The following is a 12,629-nucleotide window of genomic DNA, read 5'->3' on the forward strand; positions in this document are numbered from 1 at the left end:
ATGTCGGCCATTTGGCACTCCAGGCTCTAGACTCTGGAACTAGCTCTTCGGGATTGGGGATGTAGCTACTCCTATATTGGTAAACCTTTATCAGATGGGATTCACATGAAGCACCCCCATGGTTTCTATCCCAACATACAACAGCTAGAGATCAGACACCCCCGTCCGCGTCCCACCGTGTGTGTGTGTGTGTGTGTGTGTGTGTGTGTGTGTGTGTGTGTGTGTGTGTGTTGGAGGGGTTGTAAATTATGTGTATGTGGAAGTTCACATCTGTGTGCCTGTGGAGACTAGAGGACAATCCTGGGTGTTGTTCCTCAGGTGACATCCTCTTTGTTTTTTGAGAGACAGTCTGTCATTGGCCCAGAGCCTAGGGTGGCTGGTCTACAAGGCTCAGGAATTATTCTGTCTCCATCTTCTTATCGCTGGAATTACAAGCATGCATCGTCATACCTGGCTTCTTTTTGAATGGGTACTAGGAGTCAAACTCAGGTTTGCAGGACCGGCATTTTACCAATGAAGCTTTGTCCCCAGGTCCCTGTGTCTTTAATCAGTTCTCTATAATGAGAGCCCCCAAGCTTGTGTGACACATAAATCAGGTCGAGGCCATTGCTATTCCTCATCCTCAGAAGCCTCTCTGAGGTACTTCCAGACACGGAACTCACCCCTCCGAAGCGAAGCCTGCATCTGTCATCAAAAAGTGTATTCAGCTGGGCAGTCATGACTTTTAGTCCCAGCACTCAGGAGGTAGAGGCAGGTGGATCTCTGAGTTGGAGGCCAGCCTGGTCTACAGAGCAAGTTCCCAGACAGCCAGTGGAACACAGAGAGACCCTGTCTGAAAACAAAAAACAAAAAGTATATTTATTTAACAAACTTGGCTCTAGTCACCATATATCCAGCAAGCCCCCAAAATGAGATGCCCCAGATTCCAGGCCCCCACTTCCACCTGGCTACTTTTTAGAACTGTCTTGGGGGACACCCAAGCCCATCTCAAGACTGGACTGCTGGTCTCATGGGTTTGGGGAGCTCCTACCATACTCTTGACCTTACAATCATTAATATTGTTTTGTTTTTTAAACAGTGTCTCACTAGGTAGCCCTGTCTGGCCTGGAACTGGTAATGTAGATAGACCAGGCTAGCCTAGAACTCACAGAGTTCTGCCTCTGCCTCCCAAGTGCTGAGATTAAAGGCTTGTACCACGAACAACAATACCAGGCTAGATTTTTTTAAAATTAATTTATCTTTATTTCATGTGTTTTGCCTGCATGTATGTCTATGTGAATATGAAATCTTGGAGTTACAGACAGTTGTGAGCTGCCACGTGGGTGCTGGGATTTGAAACCTTCCCCCCTGTCCTCTAGAAGAGCAGTCAGTGCCCTTAACTGCTGAGCCATCTCTCCAGCCCCCTTGTTTTATTATTTTTAAAGACTTATTTATTTTTATTTATATGTATGAGAGCTCTGCCAGAGGAGGTCAGAAGGTGGCCTCAGATCATGCTATGTGTGGATAACATGCTGTCATGTGGACACACATAGGATCATAGAGGGGTCGGGGCAGGGATAAGCTCAACTGTTCGGGTAATTGGGTCAAGGAGCAGGGTTAGGACCAGATGGTGGGAAAGGTTTCCCAAGTGGAGCCAGGACTAAACATTCAAGGTCACCAGGTGCTGCAATGTATACCTTTAGTCAGCTACAGAGTTGCATTCCAGGCTGGGCTAGCTTGGACTACAAGAGACCCTGTTTCAAAGGGGGTGTGGGTGGTGGGTCTGTTGCTCAAAGGTTAAGAGCATGTGCTCTTGCAGACGACCAGCACCCATGCGGTGGCACACAAATGTCTGTGGTTCCAATTTTTAAGGTGCCAATACGCTCTTCTGGCACAGTGCACTTACACATGCCCAGGCAAAGCACTCATACACATAAAGTACAATATTTCAAAAGGAAGTGTACTAGGTGGTGATGGTGCACACCTTTAATCCCAGCACGCAGGAGGCAGAAGCAGACTGATCTCTGTGAGTTCAAGGCCAGCCTGGTCTACAGAGCAAGTTCCAGGACAGCCAGGGCTACACAGAGAAACTCCATCTTGAAAAAACAAAACAGGAGGAGGAAGAGGAAGAAGAGGAGGAGGAAAGGGACATGATAGAAGGTGCCTGTAATCAATCCGGCACTCAGGAGGTAGAGGCAAGAGGTCCAAAAATTCAAGCTCGTCCTTAACTACATAGAAAGTTCAAGGCTGGGCTGGGATGAGGGAGAAACACCAGGATGGTGAAGAAGACAGGGTTTCTCTGTGTAGCTCTGGCTGTCCTGGAACTCACTCTGTAGACCAGGCTGGCCTCGAACTCAGAAATCCGCCTGCCTCTGCCTCCCAAAGTGCTGGGATTAAAGGCGTGCGCCACCACCGCCCCGCTAGAAGAATTCTAGATTCTTTTTGTGACATATATTTGTGTGCACATGTGTGAGTGTATACCGCACATACTATGACACATGTAGAAAGTCAGAGGACAACTTGTCTGCTCTCTCCTTTCACTCTGTGAGCCCTGAGACTCGAACCCAGATCATCAGGCTTAGTGGCAAGTGCCTTTACCTCCTAAGCCATCTTAATAGCCCACACAAAACTCACTTAGCATGGTCTTGCTACAACTGAATTTGACAAGGGAGTGTAAAGAAAGGCCTAGGGAAAGTCTAAGTTTGGTCAAACACTGCCCAAACATTCTCCAGTCCTTTAGCCTTCACAGAGAAGAAGCACATAGCACAGCGGGTGGGGGAGGCAACAGCAGAGGAGAAACTTGATTCACAGCCCTGGAGACTTCCAGAACATCCAGTCCAATGGTCTCATTGTGCAGACGAAGAAAATGAGTCACATTTGCTGGCCTCTGGCCAAGGTCAGAAGCATCCAGGTCCCCAGACTCCCTAGCTAGACAGATTCTCTCTGCTCTACAGCCAAGAGCAGTTGGGGATGGAGAATGGTTCCCCAGCCCTGTCACCTGGCCCCTTGTTGGTCCCCCCCCCCTTCAGAAATGATGGGGGTTCATGACCTTTAGGGCAGTGGGGAAATTGGACTCCCAGGGAGACACATTGAGATGTTCTGGGAGAGACCCCAGCCAGTCGAGTGTGTTACACGGATGACTGTGCTTATTTCTGGTACCCAGTAAAGCCGGTGACTGGTGCAATCCATCAGCTGTCGGGCCTCTCTGCCTGGCAGCTCCCGGAAGACTCCAGAGTGTTCTCTGAGGCTGAGCCAGAAAGGGCGGGGCTGGCTGGGGTGCAGCTGGCAGAGGCCTGTCAAGGGTGTGGCTGGCATGGCCAAAAACTCAGGCACTTTCGCAAAGGGAGGAGGCGCTCACTCCTCAGAGGACTCCAGACTTTGAGGTTCCACACAAGAGGAGGGGCCCTTCCATGGAGGAGACCCCAGACTCTGCGGACAGACAGCAATGAAAGGCATAGGGCTATGGCCTGTTAGCCATGGAATTCAGGGAAATCTCTAGATGATAACGTGGCTCCTTTTTCTTCCCCGTCCCCACCCCGTACCCCTCATGCTCACCCCTACCCCTCCATACATCTCTGGTTAGCCTTGAACTCATTGAAGAGCAGGTTAATCTCAGACTCAGAGAGCTCTGCTTGCTTCTGGCTCCCCGATGCTGGAATTGAAGGCTTGGACCACAATTCCTCTACACCTTCCTCTTTCTCTCTCTTCTACCATCCCTTTCTTCCCTCTGTGTCTCCCATTCTCTCTTTTTTTTTTTTTTTTCCAGTGCTGAGAATTGAACCCAGGACTCCATGATAACAGAGAGGTATTCTACCACTGAGCCATACCCCATGCGGTCTTTTGACTTTGTTATTTATTTTATGTGTATGGGTATTTTGCCTGCATGCATGTCTGTGCACACATGCATGTAAATCCAGAAGAGAACTTGAATCTCTTACAGCTAGAGTCAGTGGCTGGGATTCGAACCTGGGTCCTCTGGAAGTGTGCAGCAAGTGCTCATAGCTGCAGAGATAACCACTGAGCTGTCTCCTCAGCCCCCTTTCCTTGCTCTTTATTTTTGGATATGATCTCATTCTGTAGCCCAGGCAGACCTTTGCTTTTGACCCATCTGCCTCAGCCTCCAGAGTACAGAGAACAGCAGCCCGGTGCCTCAGGCCCAGCTCACCACCGTCTGAGAAACAATGTCCTTAGAAGCTATTTTGATATATGTCATAAAACACACACACACACACACACACACAAGCCTCAATGTCCAAAATGAAAGAACACAAACTGGGTGTGGTGGCACACACTTGGAAGGCTGAGGCAGGAAGACATCACAAGTTCAAGACCAACCTCGTCTCCACAGTGAGTTCCAGGTCAATTAAGGCCACATGGTGTGAGACCCTGTCTCAAACAAACAAACAAACAAACAGAACAAAATGAAAATAAGAACCTGAAGGCTAAGAGAGGTGCCAGCTCACTGGACACACTTCAGGGCGTTTGGACCCAGCACAGCTCTGTAGAATAAGCAAGTGAGAGCTTTGGGTTTTGGCTTTTGCTGCCAAGCCAGATGACCTGAGTTCAATCCCAGGGACGCACACGATGAGAGACTGACTCTGGCAAGTTGTCTCCTGGCATCCAAACATGGACCATGGCATGTGTACCCCTCACCACAGACACAAATAAATGTACTTAAAAGAATTTTTTAATAGGCAGATGAATTAGCCCTGGTTTTCAGATCATGAAATGTAGGTTTAACAGGCTATCAGACCAGCACCAAGTTTCAAGCCCAGCCCTGCCTGTCTGACCCCAAAACCCAGTTTCTCCCCCACCTGCTTCTCATGTCAGACTTCAGAGAGCTACCAGGCCCCGCCCTGGTGATGGAACAGGTTGGTCATGAGGCTGGTCTGCTGAAGATGAACGGGAAGTCAGGCATGATGGACACTAAGCCCAGCAGTGGGGCCTGAGGCAGAGAGGTTATCACGTTACACACCAGCCTACATTACACACACAGTGAAGTCCAGGCTAGCCTGGGCTATGTAAGGAGATGCTGTCTCAAAAAAGAAAACAGAGGAGTGGGGAGATCATTAGCTGTTAAGAACACTTGCTGCTCTTCCAAAGGATGTGGGTTCAATTCCCAGTATCCAACACTCTCTGTCACCCAAAGGCACCTATATATACATGCATGGTGCATATAAACTCACACAGGTATACATACACACACATAAATACATTTAATTTTGTTTTTAAATTAGGGGCTGGAGAGACAGCTCATCAGTTAAGAGCACTGGCTGCTCTTCCAGAGGACCGGAGTTCAATTCCCAGCACCCTCATGACAGCTCAAAACTGTCTGTAACTCCAGTTCCAGGGGATCCAGCGCCCTCACATAGACATTCAGGAGACAAAATACCAATCCATATAAAATAAATGTTTTAAAAAGCCAGATGGCCAGGCAGTGGTGGCACACGCCTTTAATCCCAGCACTTGGGAGGTAGAGGCAGGTGGATTTCTGAGTTCGAGGCCAGCCTGGTTTACAGAGTGAGTTACAGAACAGCCCGGGCTACACAGAGAAATCCTGTCTGGGGGAAAAAAAAGCCAGATGTATGGTGTGCTCTGTATTCTCAGACTCCTACGGTAAAATGGAAAGCACAGGCAGATAAAAAGAGTCAAAGGAAGGTGAGACCCAGCCTCAAACTCAAGGAAGAAAAGCCCAGCGTGGGGCAGATTCCTTTGATCCCAGCATTCAGGAGGCAGAGGCCCACCAGACTCTGTGAGTTCAAGTCCAGCCTGTTCTACACAAATTCCTGGCCATACATGGCTACACAGGGAGATACTGTCTCCAAAACAAGCAATAAACAAAATTCCAACATCTACAACCACTTACACACACACACACACACACAAAATGTGGATGGAGAGAACCGACTCACGTTCTCCACACCGAGCTGACATATATAAATCATACATATACCCAACAATAGTTCAAGTTTTGCTTTTGCTTTGGCATTTTCTTGTGTGTGTTTGTGTGTGCCATGGTGCCTGTGTGAAGGTCAGGGGACAACTAGTGGGAACCATTTCTCTCCTGAAAAACAGAAAGTTTGCCTTGGTGTCTCATGCCTGTAATCCCAGAGCATGGGAAGGGACAGTAGGAAGATTAAGAACCATATGTGCCAGCCTGGGTTAAATGAGACCCAGTCTAAAAATCTACACAAAAAAAAAAGGGGGGGGGGATGGGTGGGTTTCAGATTCCCAGTGACCAAGCAGGGTATCTGGGATGCCTGCCCCGCACTGCAAAACCCCTCTCGCTATGACATCAATCCCTATAACTTCTCCTTGCCCTGGTCTAAAGCAAGATGAAGGAAGTTTGTGTCTACAAAGAGCTGGCAGCCCCCACCTCCCAAGCGAGGCTGGGCCCAGCAAGGTCACATTTAAAAGCGTTCGTAATCGTATTTGACAGCACCCGATAGGGTGGGGCACCTTGGACTCCAGTCTGGGCTAAGGTGGGCAGGCAGGAGCCGGTGAGCATCCTCCCAGGTTTCTGACCTCACCACAGATTTATGGAGCTGGGCATGGGTGTGGCTGGGAACAAAGGCCTAAGTTTCCTAAAACACCGTCTTGGGGAGATGGGTTCGGCAGGAGTTCCCAGTTACAATGTGACCCAGTAAGGGAGAGAGCAGAGGCCATGAGTGTTTCTCTTGGTTTCTAAGAGACCTCTCTGGTAACTCAAAAGGCTTTCTGAAGTGGTCCCAGACTAGTGACCCAGCTGCACCCCAAGAGATATATAGGAAACTCAATTCTCTCTCAAAAGGAAACAGGAGGGCTGACATGAAGGCACTAACTACCAAGAATGCCAATCCAGAGTTGGTTTTAACGGAGAAAACCGACTTCCACCAGTTGGTCTCTGACCCCAACAATGCTTGTGCAGGTGCAAGAACACACACACAAACTAAAAGAACAAAAAAGGCCAGGCAGTGATGGTGCACGCTTTTAATCCCAGCACTTGGGAGGCAGAGGCAGGTGGATTTCTGAGTTCGAGGCCAACCTGGTCTACAGAGTGAGTTCCAGGACAGCCAGGACTACACAGAGAAACCCTGTCTCCCACCACCACCACCAAAAAAAAAAAAAGAAAGAAAAAGAAAAAGAAAAAGGAAAAAAGAACAAAAAAGAAACTGAACTTAGAGCTGTTGGCGCAGACCTCTAATCCACACTTCATGGGGGCTGAGTGAGAGAGACAGTGAGTGAGCTCAAGGCCAGTGTATACTGCAGAGAAGAATTGAAAGCCAGCCTGAACGATTCAGTGAGACACCCCTCCCCCTCTCCAAAACTACAATGGAAGCTGGTGAGATGACTCAGTGGGAAAAAAACACTTGTCACAGTGGCTGGAGAGAGCACTGACTGCTTTTGCAGAGGACCAAGGTTTGGTTTCCACCAACCTAACCATCTGAAACCTAGTTTCAGGGGACCTGTAGCCTTCTTCTGGCCTCCTCAGTACATGGTACACTTATACACATACATACACACACACAGGCAAAACATTCATATACATAAATAATAATAAATTAGTCTTTTAAAAAAGAGAACATGTTATATTCTATTTCCCAGAACCCATTAAGAAGTGGAAGGAGAGAGAACCAGCTCCAGCTCCACAAAATTATCATCTGTCTTTCACATACATGCCATGACACACACACACCTCCCCCAACCCCATCATGCACACTCATTAACAATAATAAATTAAATCTTTTAAAAGTAAGATAACCAATGATGATATAGCTCAACAGTATAATGCCGGCCTAGAATCCCCTAATGAGGGGCTGTGGGCGTGGCTCAGTGGCAGAGCCCCTGCCTAGAATCCCCCAGTGAGGGGCTGGGGGTGTGGCTTAGTGGTAGAGCCCCTGCCTAGAATCCCCCAGGGAGGGGCTGGGGGCGTGGCTCAGTGGTAGAGCCCCTGCCTAGAATCCCCCAGTGAGGGGCTGGGGGCGTGGCTCAGTGGTAGAGCCCCTGCCTAGAATCTCCCAGTGAGGGGTTGGGGGTGTGGCCTGTTTCCCAGTCCTGAGAAACACAGGCAGCAGGGTTGCTACAACTTTGAAAGCAGCCTGGTTTTTCAGGTCCACCCCCTGAGGGATAGGGATGACTGAACCAAGGTGGATAACAAATAACCAATAATTAACTATGACTCACTAGGCCCTGGGCTACATCTTCACTTATATGATGTCACTGACTCTCATGCCTGCCGGATGACATCAACATTATTAGCATCCTGGTCATCCGAATCTTGCAGTGGGAGAGAGTAAAGAACGAAGAATAGCTTCTACAGACCCCCCACCACCCAGGGCCACAGAACCAGTGAGACTCAAGCAGTCTGGTGGTCTGGGAGCTGACACTCCGGTGAACCCCCAGCTGTCTAACACCACATTCCTGCTGTGTGTGGTGGCAGGTGGCTATGATCCCAGCCAGCGCTTCGGAGGATCAGGAATTAGAGTCATTCTTGACTGCATAGAGAATTCCAGACTACTCAGGGCTACATGAGACCATATTCTCAAAAAACTAACAGAGAAAGACAAAAACCAAACAAGCAGAAAACAAAACAAAGGAGGGCCTCGGAAGACCCCAAAGTGGATAAAGAGCTGTCTGTGCAAGCATGGGGACTGAGTTTGTGTCCACAATGAATAAACTGAGGACATGATTCTTCTAAACTGTGGTTGAGGGGAAAGTTTTTATTACAGATATGAGAGTACAGCCAGAGGCATCTGGAAGAGTCCAGAGCAGAGAAACTGAAATAAATATGGCTGGCCAGCAGACTGGGCCTGGACAGGAGAGGAGAGAAGGAGATTGGGAGAGAGAGATGCCAGCAAAAAGAGATGGGGCAAAGAAGACCAGGAAAGAGGGATGAGGGAGAGGGGACCAGGAGAGAGGGATGAGGGAACCAGGAGAGAGGGATGAGGGAGAGGGGACCAGGAGAGAGGGATGAGGGAGAGGGGCCCAGGAGAGAGGGATGAGGGAACCAGGAGAGAGGGATGAGGGAGAGGGGACCAGGAGAGAGGGATGAGGGAGAGGGGACCAGGAGAGAGGGATGAGGGAACCAGGAGAGAGGGATGAGGGAGAGGGGACCAGGAGAGAGGGATGAGGGAACCAGGAGAGAGGGATGAGGGAGAGGGGCCCAGGAGAGAGGGATGAGGGAACCAGGAGAGAGGGATGAAGGAGAGGGGACCAGGAGAGGGGGATGAGGGAACCAGGAGAGAGGGATGAGGGAGAGGGGACCAGGAGAGAGGGATGAGGGAACCAGGAGAGAGGGATGAGGGAGAGGGGACCAGGAGAGAGGGATGAGGGAACCAGGAGAGAGGGATGAGGGAGAGGGGCCCAGGAGAGAGGGATGAGGGAACCAGGAGAGAGGGATGAAGGAGAGGGGACCAGGAGAGGGGGATGAGGGAACCAGGAGAGAGGGATGAGGGAACCAGGAGAGAGGGATGAGGGAGAGGGGACCAGGAGAGAGGGATGAGGGAACCAGGAAAGAGGGATGAGGGAGAGGGGACCAGGAGAGAGGGATGACGGAGAGAGGGCCAGGAGAGCACATACAGGAATGAGAAGCTGGAGGAGAGGAACCCCAAGAGCTGGGAACGTTTTGGGTAAGGGGCAAGGTGAGAAGGGCTGAGGAGAGCCAGGAGAAGCTGAGTGAGCCCCAGGCTAGCATACCCTTTGGTATACTAATAGACACCACAGGTAGCCCTTTGACCCCCCTAATTTCTTTTGTACCTAATTAACACACAGCAACCCACATAAAAGCTGAGTGTGTGATGCCTCTCGCCTTTAATCCCAAGTCTCCCGGAGGCAGAGGCCGGCCGATCTGTGAGATCCATGCCTGCCTAGTCTAAAGAGTTCTAGGACAACCACAACTACATAGGAAAAAAAAAAAAAAGTCTGAGTGTGGTGGCCTGTGCCTGGAGCCCCAGTGCTGGGCGGGAGGGGTGAGGCAGTTGCAGAAACAGGAGGATACTAGGGGGGCTCGCTACCCATCCAGCTTGCAGGCTCCAGGTTTGATGTCTCCAGAGAGATGGCTCAGTGATTAGGGGCACTAACTGCTCTCCCTATAGTACCCTCTCGCACCCACATGGCACTCCAAGATCTGACACTCTCACGCAGACATAAATGCAGGCAAAACACTAATACACATAAAATAATTTTTTCAAAAAACCATCAAAATAAAAAAAGAAAAACCCTGTCTCAAGGAGAGAGAGAAAAAAGAGAAAGAAAGAAATTGAGAGAAAGAGAGAGAAGAAAGGAAGAGAGAAAGAAAGAGAGAAAGAAAGAAGAAGAAAGAAAGAAAGTCAGTCTGTCTGTCTCAGGGTCAGAAAGATATTCAGTGGACTAAGGCGCCTGCCACCAAGCCTTTGCTCCCCAGGAGACACATGACAGAAGACAACAGCTAGACTTGCTGGTCGTCCGGAGACCTCCACAGGTGTGCCATGATTAGTGTGTCCCCACAGGCCTCCCTCTGGTTCAGACCGGGTTCAGTTGCGACACAAAGGACCTAACCCCTCCTGGTTTATTCTCAATAAAAAGATGGGGCTGGCCCCAGGCCACCGCCCTTCAGCCTGCAGAGTTCTAAGCCCGACAGTGGGAACCGCTCCAGCTACCGGTATTACGGTCATTTGTTTTCTCCAACTAGAGAAGTTTCCAGATGGAGGCAGAACCTTCCTGTCCCCGCCTGCCCGCCCCCTTTGCAAGCTTGGGGGAGGAATGCAGAGGGGAGGGGCGGCGAGGGACGGCCCCTTAGACGGTCATTGCCATTAATAGAGACCTGAAGCACCGCCTGCTAAAAATACCCGGCTGGGCACCCATAAAAGCACAGCTGGGGCTCCAGTCCGGCACTTCTCGGATCCTCAGCCCAGAGCTTCTAGATCCTCAGCCCAGACCAGCACAGCCAAGAACATGACCGAGCGCCGCGTGCCCTTCTCGCTGCTACGGTGCCCCAGCTGGGAACCATTCCGGGACTGGTACCCTGCCCACAGCCGCCTCTTCGATCAAGCTTTCGGGGTACCTCGGTTGCCCGATGAGTGGTCGCAGTGGTTCAGCTCCGCCGGTTGGCCCGGCTACGTGCGCCCGCTGCCCGCCGCGACCGCCGAGGGCCCCGCGGCGGTGACCCTGGCCGCACCCGCCTTCAGCCGCGCTCTCAACCGGCAGCTCAGCAGCGGTGTCTCGGAGATCCGACAGACTGCCGATCGCTGGCGCGTGTCCCTGGACGTCAACCACTTCGCTCCCGAGGAGCTCACAGTCAAGACCAAGGAAGGAGTGGTGGAGATCACTGGTGAGTCTCCCTGGCCCCCAGAGGGGATGAAGCTGCTGGAGCGAGCATCGTGGTGGCCGAGGAGGGTGGAGGGTGGGGGTGGGGGACTGAAACCCTGAGGGATAGGACCCTGAAAAGTTAGAAATGAGCTCAGGGACCTGGAGGCCCGCGTCATTCTCCCTAACCTGCTTCTCTTGCCCCGGAACACGGGGGTGCGGGTTGCTCCTAAAAGCTCTGTCATCTTCGATGATAAGGACCGACAGCTGAGGATGTAGCTCAGGGTAGAGCTTTGCCTGGCTTGCCCGGAGGCCTTAAGGCCTTCAGTTCCACGCGCAGCACAGAAACAAAATGAAGGAAGACCTAACGCACCTTCTGGAAGACCTTATCCCCAAATAGGGTCCTTAGAGCCAGCCGGGGAGGGGGCGTGCGCGCAGCTTTGAGTATGACTACGTGGTATCCAAGCCTGGGTCAGAGCCAAGCCCAGCGCCGGGACCCTTCGCATCCCAAATTTCAGAAGCGAACTTTCTGGAAAGTTTTAAGATTCCAGTCAGGCATCCCATCACACTAATTTTTTTGCCTCCTTGGGTCTCTAGACACTCCTTAGCTAGGACAGCAGAGGACTGCCTCTGACCTCCTTCTGTTCCCACCCACAGGCAAGCACGAAGAAAGGCAGGACGAACATGGCTACATCTCTCGGTGCTTCACCCGGAAATACACGTGAGTTCTGGTTCCTTTCATGGAGGGTGGGAGTGGGGGTAGGGAGAGCGGACCCAGGGCGGAGGGCCCCGGGTCAGGAGGGATGTGTAACCCTTGTCCTGTTTTTCTGCGTGTCCAGGCTCCCTCCAGGTGTGGATCCCACCCTGGTGTCCTCTTCCCTGTCCCCTGAGGGCACACTTACGGTGGAGGCTCCGCTGCCAAAAGCAGTCACACAATCAGCGGAGATCACCATTCCTGTCACTTTCGAGGCCCGCGCCCAAATTGGGGGCCCAGAAGCTGGGCAGTCAGAACAGTCTGGAGCCAAGTAGAAGCCCCGTCAGCCTGCTGCCCTTCCCCAGTAGCCATCACTAGCCACCCCCCTCTGTCAATCTGTACTCTTTTGATACTTGTACTTTTCTGTTTTTTTCTCAAATAAAAGTTGGAAGCTACTGCTCACCACCGTCTCAGACTCCAGAGTTATTATGGTGGGCTAGGGATGACTGTTCCAAACTGGAGCACCCTTGGTCTTTGCTAAGTGGCCACTATGGGTTCAGGCCCTTCCTGGGTCCAGCCTAACATTCCCCTAAGAAGAGGAGGGGAAAAGGAGTAACCTGGAGATTAAAGTTTACCAGGCTGGGCATGATGGTGTATGCCTGTAATTCCAGTACCCAGAAGCTGATGCAAGACC

The 12,629-nt window shown here is 51.0% G+C and overlaps 1 protein-coding gene across 1 annotated transcript; it reads left to right on the plus strand.

Moving 5' to 3' along the window:
• The first annotated feature begins 10,763 nt into the window (after positions 1-10,763).
• On the plus strand, positions 10,764-12,397 carry Hspb1 (heat shock protein family B (small) member 1). The gene is made up of 3 exons (XM_076923196.1): positions 10,764-11,266; positions 11,899-11,962; positions 12,081-12,397. Exons 1-3 carry the CDS (start codon positions 10,891-10,893, stop codon positions 12,268-12,270), a joined length of 630 nt encoding a protein of 209 aa, XP_076779311.1. The 5' UTR covers positions 10,764-10,890; the 3' UTR covers positions 12,271-12,397.
• Positions 12,398-12,629: the final 232 nt, after the last annotated feature.

Source organism: Arvicanthis niloticus, chromosome 24, assembly GCF_011762505.2.
Source record: "Arvicanthis niloticus isolate mArvNil1 chromosome 24, mArvNil1.pat.X, whole genome shotgun sequence".
Lineage (NCBI taxonomy): Eukaryota > Metazoa > Chordata > Mammalia > Rodentia > Muridae > Arvicanthis > Arvicanthis niloticus.

What these genes read in the sequence shown, in the direction of transcription:
- Hspb1 (XM_076923196.1), top strand. Translation starts at nt 10,891, where the DNA reads ATGACCGAGCGCCGCGTGCCCTTCTCGCTGCTACGGTGCCCCAGCTGG. An exon ending in AGGAGTGGTGGAGATCACTG is followed by an intron (nt 11,267 to 11,898) that starts GTGAGTCTCCCT and finishes TCCCACCCACAG; the next exon opens with GCAAGCACGAAGAAAGGCAG. An exon ending in TGCTTCACCCGGAAATACAC is followed by an intron (nt 11,963 to 12,080) that starts GTGAGTTCTGGT and finishes CTGCGTGTCCAG; the next exon opens with GCTCCCTCCAGGTGTGGATC.